The sequence below is a fragment of the Cucumis sativus genome, unplaced genomic scaffold (assembly GCF_000004075.3).
Source record: "Cucumis sativus cultivar 9930 unplaced genomic scaffold, Cucumber_9930_V3 scaffold117, whole genome shotgun sequence".
NCBI classification, from domain to species: domain Eukaryota; kingdom Viridiplantae; phylum Streptophyta; class Magnoliopsida; order Cucurbitales; family Cucurbitaceae; genus Cucumis; species Cucumis sativus.
The window spans coordinates 77,928-91,475 of record NW_022279523.1 but is presented as its reverse complement, the minus strand read 5'-3'; the positions used below and the strand labels follow the sequence as shown (position 1 = coordinate 91,475).

The window sequence follows — 13,548 nt, the reverse complement described above, 5'->3', positions numbered from 1 at the left end:
AATGAATTGTCAGGTGATACTGGTCGAACCTGTCAAAAATAAATGAGTCATAGTTTGTTTGATCATTCATTTTCTAATCTTTCTTCTTTATATTTAATTAGTTGTTTAATTTCTTAAAAAAGAATTCTGGTTTATTTATAGTATATTTGGTAGTATGCATGCCTCAGCTCCTTTAATGCATGTCTCTTACAGTATATTTGGTAGTCTTTTATAATGTTACACCCTTTTTTTTAATTCCTAAAACCTTTTAACTTTCCAAATTTTCATTCATTCTTTTAGAAAATTATTTTCATTATTTTTTTATGGTTACAAAACCATCCATTAACTACATTAATTAGACAATTCACTCCAATAATAAATAAATAACTTTTTTGGATCTAAGGTCTTTTCTCATTCTACAAATTTAATTTACTATATAAAGGTTATTATGCTAATTGAAAAATATATTTCTCTCAAGTATGCAATGACAGAAAATTAGGTTATAAATATATAAAAAAAATTAGGTATTATAATTTTTTTAAAAAATTATATTTTTATTTTTTAATAAAACCTTGCATTTGGGGATTCACATGTTGTTACTTGTCGAACCAAAAAAGATAAATTCGCGGTGAAAACTCTTTAAAAACCCAATTCGTGGAAGGAAAAATTGAACTGTGGCGTTGAGTTATTTTGTTGTTGAAGAAGATCAGTAAAAACCCACAGCATTAAAACTTCTTTTTGTTTCTTTAAGTATATTTTAGATTGCAGCGTATTTTCTATTTGGGTTTAGTTAGGGTTTCTCTTGTTTATTCCAAGATATGCATGGATAGTTCATGTTCGACTATTTGGAAAGAGGGATTTATGTAGCACGGGTATTATATTCTGGTTTTGGAAGTGTCGAGATAAATTAAGGACTTTTTTAATCTTCTTCAAACAAACCTATACGAAGGCGAAGAATAATTTGTGCTTGTATTTTAGTCGGAATAAGAAGAAACATGAAGAGAATGCCCACGAGGAAAATGACCATGAGAAAAAGTTGTGTATTCCTCCATCCATAACTGAGCTCTCTAATGTGTATTCCTCCTCCATAACTGGCTTACTTTGGACTGTTTGGATAGAAAGAAGAATCCTTCGAAGCCCTAGACTTGTCTCTACCGCATTCGAAAATGCCAAGTTCTCTCTGAGGATCTCTAACTTCTGCCGTGTTCACCGTCCGTCCGTCCGCGTTCACCACGTCTGCGTTCACCGCGTTCACCACGTCCGAGTTTATCTAATATATTTTTCCAAATCTTAAAGAAGAACTTTTGATTTCATTGGAGTTTATCATTAGAGGCATTACTATATTGGCTGCCTCTCAGTGGGCGATAGGTTTTCCAATGGTCATTTGAGACTGGTTGATAATAGCAAAAGTTAGAGCTTGAGAAGAAGGAGCGAAGAAAGTAGTGAAGACAAAAGAAGAAAGAAAGCTGAGTGAAAAACGAAAATTGACAAGGTAGAGATGTGACATGAAAATGATGATGAGAAGTGAAGGAGGCACGACACAATACTGGTACACAATAACAAAGCCTTGATAATTAAAAAAAGGATGGTGCCAAGAAAATTTAAATACAAAAAAAATGAAGGTTCTTGCAAGTGTATTGAGTGAATGGGAGAAAGAAAGGATAAAAAAGGTAGAAAGAGAGAAAGAGAAGTCAAGGGTAGAGATACATAGCTTTGTATATAGAAACTTTATGTTTATACTCCATTATACGTTGTGGAGAATATAACATCCTGATATGTTTGATTCAATTTGAATGATGCAATTATTTATTTTTCTGCAATAATTCTACTTCTAGAACCTAAATTTTGAAAGCCTACTAATTTTTCATAATTAATTCGAGACCCCACTTTTGCTCCCCTTTCTACCTACGGTTACTTTTTGCTTAAACTTTAAAAGTTGTTTCAAAATTTTTGCTGAAACTTGTAAAATTTGTTTGAAGTTCGTATATCTCTCACATATTGCAAGGTTTCTTAATTATTTTATTGAATTTCCTACATAAATGCATTCAAACATGAGTTGACATAAATGCATTTTGCTATCAAGAGAGTATACCATACATGCATGTGTAGGACTTTTATCCCTTATATTTTATAATTTGTCTTACTACTGTTATTGACTGATATACCAATATACATGTGTAAAGTATTGATCATATAATTAGTATTAAATTTATTACATTCACTCATCAATTTAAGTTTTTTAGTCAATGTATGTTCATGATGTACCATGGTCATATCATAATAGAATAGATCCAAGATTATATATGTTCAAACCAACTGGTGATTTAATTATCAAAGATATTATGATTTTGTCCAGTTTTTTTTTCAGTCACTACTAGAAAAATGGATTTTAATCAAGACATTGTGTCGTTGAAAATAAAAGAAAAAAGAGGTGGGATGAGGTACATTGTGTTGTTGAAAATAAAAATATGGATTATTTCTTAAAACAATCATATTGACACAATTTAATTTATTTCAACACAATTTTTGCGTCATTAATTAACGACAATTTTTTTGTCATTAAAAAAATTTTCAAATGAAAAAACCTCAAATTTCAAAAAAATTCGAAGTGGGCTACCAAGTCGTTATGAAGAACCCTTGCCCTCCAATTTTTTGCCACTTGCCGTCGTCGATTCCACACTCCAACCACTGTTGTCGTTGCTCCCACAACAAGCCTTCGCCGTCAAACCCACCAATCTAGCCACTTTCGTCGAATAAATTTATTTAGAAATATAAGTTTTAATGACACTTGAAATCAAGAAAAAGGGATATGATGAGGGAATAAAATGTGTCGTTAAAAATAAAAATACAAAATTTTTTGTGACACAAATTGAGTTTTCTTGACAAAATTTTGGCATTGTAAATAATGGCATAAATTATGTGTCATTAAAAATTACCCTAATAAAAAATCAATGTTTTCCTTCAATCATACGCTTTTTGATTTAAAACAAATAATTCGAAGCTTTCATCCCACTTGTGAACAATGATCGAAAAAAACCTTACTTCATCCCACATCGTCGCTGTCTTTAGCTCTCTCGCAAATGCTCTCTGGCGACGTTCCCCCCTCTCTCGCAAGTACTCTTCACGACATTTCCTCTCTCTCAAAATTAAGCTCTCCGCCCACCATTTGAAGGAACTCACCAAATTTGCAAGTAATTGAAGAATTCGTGGTCCATGAGATAGATTAAGTCCATTTATGAGTTAGTTTGATTATATTATGTCACATATACATGTATTACAATTAAGGGACACTTGCAAAAATGGCAAAATAAGTTATAATAATTAAGTCCATAAAACACATACCTTATTATTTGAGAAAGTGACAAAAACAAAGACCAACTCACACATCAAGAGGTAAAATGTCACAAATGCCCTCGTTATTGATGTACATTTGATACACCTTATACATGTCTGATACACCTAATACCTCTTGATACATTAAGTCCATTTATGAGTTAGTTTGATTAGATTATGTCACATATACATGTATTACAATTAAGGGACACTTGCGAAAATGGCAAAATAAGTTATAATAATTAAGTCCATAGAACACATACTTTATTATTTGAGAAAATGACAAAAACAAAGACCAACTCACACATCAAGAGGTAAAATGTCACAAATGCCCTCGTTATTGATGTATATTTGATACACCTTATACACGTCTGATACACCTAATACCCCTTGATACACTTGATACTTCTTACTGATACACTTGATACATTTGATAGATACAATTCATGCACTCGGTACTCATTGATACACTCGATACTTTTTGATACAAACTTGAAACATCTTCATACACATAATACTTCTCGTTCCACATAATACTTCTCGTTACACTTGATTCTTCTTGATACACTTGATACCCCTGAGACCTTGATACACTTGATTAGTTTGATACACTTAAAGACTTTACTTATAAGTTTGATACACGTGATACACCACTAACTTGTTATACTTCATTGGTACACTTAACAAATTTGATATGTTTGATGTACATGCACTACAAGAAATTTACCCTTTGTCGATGACAAATAATCAACTTTTCTTTTGCCAACGAAATTAAGCTGTCAACACACACACCGTCACGTAGGTCTATTGGAAGATCCTCTATCGATGGCAAAAAATAAACTGTCAGCAAAAATAGGAACTATTTTGAGATAAGGTTTGTGCGTACACGTGTGTGCGTTTGTACATGTGTGTGTGCTTGTGTGCGTGTGGATAGGTGTGTGTGTGCATGCGTGCACTTGTGCATGTGTGTGTGCGTGGGTTCGTGCGTCTGTGGGTGTCTGTGTGTAGGTGTGCGTGTGCGCGTGTGTGTGTAAGTGTGCATGTGTACGTGTGTGCGCAGTGCTTCTATGCTTGTGTCCGAACAAGTTAATATTTTTTAATGTTGAGTTTCTTCCAATTTTAAAATAATAATTTAATTATCTTGATATTTAAGGCATTAATGTTATTTTGAGATAAAGATAGTGAACAGGTTGATATTTTTTAATTTTGAAATTCAATTAAGGTTATTTTAATACAAAGTCTATCATTGAGACTCTCAAATTCCGAAAAATAATAATTTTGTTATTTTGAAATTCAATTTTGTTATTTTGAAATTCAAATTCAATTAGGTTATTTTGAAATTAGTATGATTGAATAAAGTTATTAATATGTTGAATTAATTAGTTGAGTCTCGAGATATTAAGAAAAATATTATGATATGAGTTGATGTATCTATTTCAAGTAAAAGATAATTAAAAAGCTGAGAAATGCATAACATAAATTAATTACAATGTAGAGACGAATATAATTACAGTTGAAGAATGTTGATATTTTGGTATTTTATAAAATACCATGCACGTGCAAAAAATGCTAGTTGCTAAAATTCAACGGAAAAAGTAGTTTTGTCATTTTTCAAAATGACCCCTAAAAACGTTGTTATGTCTCTTATGACAAAGAGTGTAGATCTACTGATCCATATTCGATTTGTTTTTGTTGGTAAAATTGGATAAGACCGCATTATATTGAAATAATTACACGAATGACACTTTTAAGCCAATATTGATAGAAATTATATTTTAATCAATGTTATTAAGTCAAATGAACATGGTTTAAAACTCTTTCTAAACACAATTATTGTAGTTATTTTTTAATTTTAATTCATTTATAAATCTTTGTGCATATGTGCGTGTGTGCGTGCGTGTGCGCGAGTGCGTACGTGTGTGCGTATGCGCATGTCCACGTGTGCATGGGTGTGTGTGTCTACTTGTGCGTGGGAGTAAGTGTTCACGTGTGCGCGTTTGTGCGTGTGTGTGTGGATGTATCTTTTTCAGGTAAAAAATAATTAAAAGCTAATAAATGCATAACATAAATTAATTACAACGTAGAAACGAAATAATTATAGTTGGAGAAGGTGAATATTTTAGTATTTTATAAAATACCATGCACGCACAAAAAATGTTGTTTGCTAAAATTGAAAAGAAAAAGTAGTTTTGCCATTTTCCAAATTGACCCTAAAAACGTTGGATTTTTGTGTATTCCCTTGGGTTTTCTTGTTCCATATTTAGTCAAATTGCAGTATACCTAAAATTTGTGTTTGTTACGTCACAAGATTTCATTCACTATTTGTGTCTGTATTATTTTATATTTTATACAGGAGACTCCGTTTGAGTGTTGAGCTAGTAATGGGAGGGACTACCGTTGACCCCAAAATTACAAGGTTTCATGTTGCTTACTGGATCATTAATGATTCGTCTCTATCTTTGGCTCAGCGAGTGGTGGAGTTGGAACCCCCTGAAAGTGTAGAGTTAGACTCTCTACCGTTGTCAAGAGCTGTTAAGTATGCAAAAATGGCCGCCTTGAGAAATCCTATAAACTCTATGAACAAGAGACATTCTAGTGTAAGAAGAAATGCTCAAGTCCCTTGAAGAAATTGAGGACACAACTCCAATTCCTAGCATGCTTTCTCCCTAAGACTATGTTGGTCCTAGTCGGGGAGTGGCATTTACATCCCAGAAAGACACACATGTATCACCTCGTGTTGGCACTTCCATTGCAATGCACAACTCTGACATATATAGTGCCGACATTTCCTTCCTTAAGCTTGAAAAAAGGTGATTTGATGTCCATAAAAAATTAACTGAGCAGTTAGATATTTTCTAATACGTATCTCACGTAATTTGATGCTCATTGATACTGCAATACTGTGTCAGGAACGTGTTGATGTAAAATCTTTCAGTTTTGATGGATCTTATTACAAGCTTTCAACTCTTCTTAGCACGACTTCTGACAGAACAAAGGTTTGATATATCTTTACACGATCACATATCACATATGAACGATCGCATATCCCATCTAAAATATCGATCACCCTTGGTAAAACAACCGTTTAGATATTCTACACGATTGTTTGCTTAAGGATACACGATCATTTTGTAACTATTTTTTTTTATTATCCTTTTTTCTTTCTATACTAGAATCAGAATCAATTGTTTGATGATATTAACAACATGTATGATGATCTTCATGATGATTCTAGTCATCACAGTCTGGACAAGAATGATGACCATCAAAATAACAAACATGTGATCATCCATGAGAATCCATCTGTTCAAGAGTCACATCTTCAAGAATCTACTGTAGAAACTCAACAGTTAGTGTTTGTAAACTTACTGGTATACAAGTAGATACGATGGATAATGTATTTGTAAACTGAGAAAGGTGTTATGTATATATATATATCTTGACTGTCTGGTGTGTTGTTATAGTATCAACTGATTTTGTGATAGATTGAATAGATTGAACGTAAGTGTGTTAAGTTGGATTGATGATATGATGGAGTAGTTTGACTATACTAGGAATGGATTGATTAAATGTTTATAATGGACTAAGGGAAAATTGTTAGCTTTGTCGATTGGGTAGTGTGCCTTGCAGGTGTCCTACAGGATCACCACCTGTTGTGCATTCTTCGAGAGCACTAGAATGACATGTGCATTCTTCGAGAGCAATAGACTGACATGTGCATTCTTCGAGAGCACTAGACTGACATGTGCTTTCTGCAGAGCACTAGACTAATATTTGTGTCCTTTAGGGCATTGGACTGATTATGTGTATTCCTACATGATCACAAGACTTTTAAAGTGCAGGGCACCTCCAATAGGAAGTTAACAATTTTATTTTTCTTCTAACAGGATCAGTAGTGGTCTCTTAGTGGGTATGTTTATACTCACCCTTTTATGTTTAATCTTTTTCCGCGAAACTGCCATAGGGAAATGTCCTTCAAATTGTTTCTACTTTATATATTTTTTTATTTTGGTTTTCTTTAGTAATTGAGACTGTTTTGGGTTTCATGATTGAACGACTTTTATGTTCTTGAACTTTCTTTATTATCGATACTTTTACACTTTCAAAATTTTATTTGAAATAGAGCCCGAATAAAAACTCTTTAATGTTGTTAAAAAATATATTTTTTTAAATTATAAAGTCTTATGGTTAAAGGACGAATCTAGTCTTAAAGTAATAACTTCAGCTTAATTCGAAAAATTAGGTCGTTACAATCTATTTTGCAGAAAAGAAAATCATCGATTTTATTTTGGTTAAGAAAAGCTGTTTTTCTTCTACATATTTATAACTCTCTTTCTTTCATTGAGTAGGAGACGGGGTAGGAGAAAATCATAGGATTCTATTAACTTAAAAAATATTAAATTAATAGAAGTTTCAAATCAACTAACTAATTAACCATTAATCAATTAGTTAATAATTAATTAAATCATATTTAATTAATATTTCATTTAAATCTTATTGAATGAATATCTCTCCAATACCTCATAGTTTTATATTAATTTAATTAAATCAAATTTAATTAAATAATATTAAACTAAACTATTAATTAATTCTTCAATTAATTAATAACTAAATTAAATATTTTATATTTAACTTAAGTTAAATTTGAATCATATTCAAATATAACTTTATCTCATAATTAATAGTTTTAATATGAAACAAATCCACATTAAATTAATATTTGAACTCATTCAAATATTTTATCTCTCATAAATTAATTTTGAACTTTATCTAAAATTAAATTTATATAATAAAGTTTCATTAACATATAAACTTTATATTATAATGTATCATTATATATTATACTAATTATACTAATTTCCAAAGTAAATTTGAATATTTCAAATTAGAACCAATATAAATAAATCACATTATCATTTTGTATCATCCATTACTTTCTATTCAGTCATACTAATTGGATCAACCTAATACATAAAACAAATATAGAAAAATTAAAAAAAAAAAGCATGCACAAATAGAGACAAATAGACATTGATAGCTATCTATCTCTTATCGGATGGACAAAAATAGCAGTCTATTTATATCTACCTGAGATACAAACATTAAAAAAAAAAAAAAAAAACCTTACCAATAAAATTCTTGACTTTTCATGTTATTCTAAATGCAACACGTTCTCAGCCCAAGAAGTCAAACAACTCTTCATTGTAAAAGTAGCTTTACTTCTTTCATCAAACCACTTTTGCAATACATCTCTAATTGAACTAAGCATGGTAGCTACAGGTAGTTCTCTAAGAAGAAGAAGACCTTCTAAAAAAATCAACAGTTACATGAGCAACTAATGGATGTATATTAGTTGCATCTTTAGCAAAAGATAAATACCAAGCCACATCATTGTCTTTCTTTACTGGCACCACAGTTGGACCTTGCTTTTACCAAAATCAAGTAAAACAGATAATTCTACTTATCCATCCAATTGAATCTGTTCACATATTAAATCAACTAGAGAATTAAAGCTGACTCGGACACCTACCAAAATTTCAGCAACTAAGTAATTCTCATAAATATTACATCCATTCCATTGACCTCCGTAAAAAACAACAATAGGAAAAGACATTATAATCTGTAAAAAAAATAAATAAAATAAAATTAAGTATTTAATTGTGATAGAAAGAAATAGATAGACATAGATATACATTTATTACTGAATAAAAGAATAAAATGTACAAAATGATAATACTAAACACAATGCAAGAATAAGTAAACGATCGTGCAATGAAATAATATACATTAAACGATCCTATTAACCGTGATAAACGACCATTTAACAACGGTAAATGATAATATTGATTAAAATAAATTATCGTGTTGACATGGGTACACGATCATATGATATTGGTGATCGTATTGAATAGTGTAAACAATCGTCTTGTTATCGGTACACGATCGTGTTAATATTTGTAAGTGATTCTATTGATAGTGGTAACTGATCCTGTAATTCCATGTAAATTATCGTCAAAAACTTTAAACTATCGACCTTTATAATGAAGTACATAATTCTTACATTAATACTTAAAATTTGTTGTAACGACCCAACTTTTCTAACTAAGTTGAAGTCATTAATTTTGACAAAGAGACCTTGATTGACACAAAATATAGTAAAATTCACTTGAAATCATACGATCAAAGAAAACAAACTTAAGTTTGGGCCCTATTTCAAATAACCAAAACTTTAAAAGTACTATTCACAAAACAACAGTTTGTAAACTCAGTTCCATCACAAAATTTTTAAACAACCTCATGTACAAAGGAAAAACAAGAAACATAAAGCGGAAGCATTTGAAGGACCTTCCCTTATGGCAATCACGTCTCCTTCTTGTCCCTCGTCGGTCTACCTCATTTGTTACCTTTGCCTGAAATAGTTAAACATGAAAGGATGAGTATAAACATACCCAATAAGAGACCCGCTATTGGTCCCGTTAGGGGAAAAAGAAACTGTTAACTTCCTATTGGGGTACCCTGCACAGTCACAGTCTTGTGATCCCATAGGATACACATAATCAGTCTAACGCCTCAAAGGACGCATAAATCAGTCTAGTGTTTCGCAGAAACACATATTAGTCTAATGCTCCCGAAGGATGCACATATCAGTCTAGTGCTATCGAAGGATGAACATATCAGGTGGTGATCCCGTAGGACACCTGCAAGGTAACTACCCAATAGAAATCTAACAATTTTCAATCCATTCTAAACATCTTAACACTAATTCATAGTACAATCCAGCTACTTCAACATATAATCCTTTCACTTAACACCCTAATAGTCAACCTATCTCACTTTAGCCCAATGTCCGCCAGTAACATATCAATACATCAGTCAATCAAACTATATAGTCATAACACCCCTCAATTCATCAGTACGCAACCATACTTTAGTATAACCTACACCCAATCTAAACGACAATCACAAGTTCACATCCACATTCCATACAAACACAATCTACAATTGTCGTCCTGTCTACATCCATACATATATATATGTATTCCCAGACAATCACAATATGCATTCAACATCAAGTCTACATCAATCCATGTATATATTTTTTTTTCAGTCATTCACAGCATACATTCAACACCAAGTCTACATCCATACATATATATATCGTTTCAACATCTTTACTCAATCGGAGGTAACTATACAGACAGCACAATTCAAAACTATAGGCAAGTCCAGTAGTAGAGAATTCCTTACCTTATAACCTTACTTAAGCTTCTTTTTCAAACTAAAGTGCAACGAACCGACCTAAACATAATTGAAGAGAAATCAATCACTTCCACAAACAATTTAATCCATTCAATTCACTCTATATGTAAATTCCATAACTTACCCAAATTGTGGAGAATCAAATTCTAACGGAGACGGATCGGTGCAACAAATAACCAAACAATTCAGATCTAAACATACATGGCGTGACGGAACCGGAGTGACTCGGGCTAACGGTGATGCGACGATAGGACAAAATTTGCTTGACGTTCGGTGTAGGTGGAAGACGGTGGTGAAGTTGATTGGAGAAGGAAAAGAGAAGGAAGAAAAGAGATGGTGGTGTGGCCGTAGGTTGAAGAGGAAGAGAAAGGAAGAAGATGAATAGGAAAAGAGAAAAAATAAGATTAAATATTATAAATATATATATGAAATAAAAAAATAAAAGTAGAATAACGATGAAATTTTGAAAAATGAAAATTTGGATAAAGTAAAATTTGAAAATAAAGATTTGATACAAATCCAATATTTGGAGAAAAAAAAGTGTGTTAAGATAATGTAGGAGAAAATCAATATTTATGCTAAAATTTTGCATATTTCAAAATTAGTTACAGTTTAACTAAAAAGCAGGCGAGGGGATTTTAGGGTTAATGAAAATTCAAAACACGTGAAATGCTCATGTTTGCTATTCTTCTAATAAAATTTTGCTATTTTCTCAAATGAGTGTAATCCAACAAAATGAAGTTGTGTGTGTGTGAACAAAAATGAGGTAAATAGCTTTGATGATGATGGCAAATGGGTAAAGAAAATCTTATCTTATTCTTCACTTTTCATTTAATTGACAAAAAGTAACCAACCATATGAAGGGAAAAACAAAATGCTCTCTCAGTTACTTTACTCATTTCTTTGTTCTTTGTGTGGGAGATATTTGAAATGGAGATGAAGATCAAAATGAAAGAGAGATTATGCATACACTGTGAGAAGCACACAGAAAAATTGAAAATAAATTGAAAAGAAGAGAGAGATAAGTCTGAGGGAGAAATATTCATTTCCTTTTCAAAGTGAATTGCAAAGAAATTTTCTCAATTTGAAAAGAAAGGAGAAATATACAAAGTCAGCCACCGCTTCTTCTCCCTTCAGTTAGCAGTTTTCGTCTCCCTCTCTTCTATTATTAAAATAAATAAATAAAATATCACAACCCGACTTAACACAAACTATTTACTCCAACTTTTTCAACTACAAATTTAATTTCTCAACTTTTAAACTATTTTAAACTTACAAATCTACTTTATTCATTTCTTCAGATTTATATCTATTAAATAAAAAAATCAAAATTTATAGACACTTAAAACATAAAATTGAAAGACCTATTAAACAATTGAAAGGTTTAAGAGGTAACTAGACAAACTTTAAAAGTTCTAAGGGAAAGAATCTTTTGTTTAACTATTACAGTAATTAATTTTGAAAATATGTTATTTTAGTAAGTTCAAGATCAAAGACAAGCTAAACAATAAAATGTTGCGACAAGAAAACAATCTAATCATAATTAGAAACATGGATGTATGTATTTGTACACCAAATCACAAAAAATAACTCCAGATTTCGATATAGAGACAATTAAAAACTTGAACAAATTTGATAATTAAAGAAACACGGAGATGGCCATATGACCCCTTGTGCATAGACTTTTTACATTACATGCTCAATTCCTAGGATCAAAACAAACATAAATATTAAAGACTTAAGAAGCACATACACTCAAGTTTGGCTAGTGTATCAATAAACAATATGTATGGAACACTCGGAGAACACGTGTTGAACACTAGTTAGTACAGTAGATGTGTTAGACAACAAGTATTCCAATGTAATAAAGGTCAAGATTGGTCACACACACATATTAAACTCTTGGCTTTGAATAAGTTTTGAGTGAAGGACAAGCTTATTTTTAAGCATATAAATACATAAACTTATTGACTTTGAATTTCTATATAAATATGATACATACTTTTTAAATTATATATATTAAAACTGTGTTCTAGCGCTATCCTATATTTTTTAGAAAAAAATGGCACGTCACCATGTCTATGATTTATTGACCCATGTCTAGAATTCATATACGTGCTTGTTTGTTGAGAACTTCACATCTTCATTAGATGGGAGGATAGCCATATTATAGTGGTTGTATATGTAATATAGAGAACCAAACCTAGTACTCGAGATTTGTATAATAACAGAGAACTTACATTTCCACCGGCTGACTTGAGTATCAAGGATAGAGTTTTAGGTGGTGGTTGAGCGTGAGCTGATATGCAAACATTATACCCTTCAAATAAAGCTCCAGGACATGCTTTTGCCCTGAGAACTGTAGCTTTTAGGCTGGCTCGATACTTCGATATGTAGTCATCATCATTTAGTATGTAAGGCAACTCGTCTACAGATCAATAAGGAATTAATCAATCACAAAAATTAGGTAGGATGAAAAACATAAGTGGAAGAAAATACATTACGCTTTGATACTAGCAAGCCATTCGAACTTACCAACAAATCTACCTTCCCGGTAGCTTTCCTTTAACCAACTGGAGGAGAAAATCCAAGCTCTGAGTAATTTGCAATTAACTTGCAATTTTAGTAACAAGATATAGTAAAAATTATGAGCAAGAGCACACTGACACGCTTGAAGCCACATGGTAATGCATATGCTCGATAATCATTGAGAACATTAACAGGAGAAAATAAAGTTAAGAACAGTAGCGTGAAGAACAAAAAACATTCTACAACATAAAATCTTCAAAAACACATTGCTTAAAATCAAGTTTACTAATATAAAAGGTAAGATATTACGTTCCACTCTCCACACTACTGAAGTTCAACATTTCACATGAAAGAAATGAAATACTACTCTCAAATATAACTGAAAAAAGCATAAATGGGTAAAGAAAAAGCATAGAGAAATGCAAAAGAATCCTTGGCTTTGATATA

The 13,548-nt window shown here is 31.5% G+C and overlaps 1 protein-coding gene across 1 annotated transcript; it reads right to left on the bottom strand.

Moving 5' to 3' along the window:
* Nucleotides 1-9,494: 9,494 nt before the first annotated feature.
* LOC116405551 (PAX-interacting protein 1-like) lies at nt 9,495-13,313 on the bottom strand. The gene is made up of 4 exons (XM_031889508.1): nt 13,108-13,313; nt 12,813-13,000; nt 10,561-10,611; nt 9,495-9,722 (listed from the first exon to the last, which is right to left on the bottom strand). The coding sequence occupies exons 1-3, from the start codon at nt 13,253-13,255 to the stop codon at nt 10,570-10,572; spliced, it is 378 nt and encodes a 125-aa protein (XP_031745368.1). The 5' UTR covers nt 13,256-13,313; the 3' UTR covers nt 9,495-9,722; nt 10,561-10,569.
* Between the last annotated feature and the right edge of the window lie 235 nt (nt 13,314-13,548).

Excerpts from the sequence above, each read along its gene's own strand:
- LOC116405551 (XM_031889508.1), bottom strand. The coding sequence starts at position 13,255 with ATGTGGCTTCAAGCGTGTCAGTGTGCTCTTGCTCATAATTTTTACTAT. Across the intron at positions 13,001-13,107 it reads CCGGGAAGGTAGATTTGTTG|ACGAGTTGCCTTACATACTA; the intron begins GTAAGTTCGAAT and ends ATTGATCTGTAG. Across the intron at positions 10,612-12,812 it reads TCAAGTCAGCCGGTGGAAAT|GTCGGTTCGTTGCACTTTAG; the intron begins GTAAGTTCTCTG and ends AATTATGTTTAG.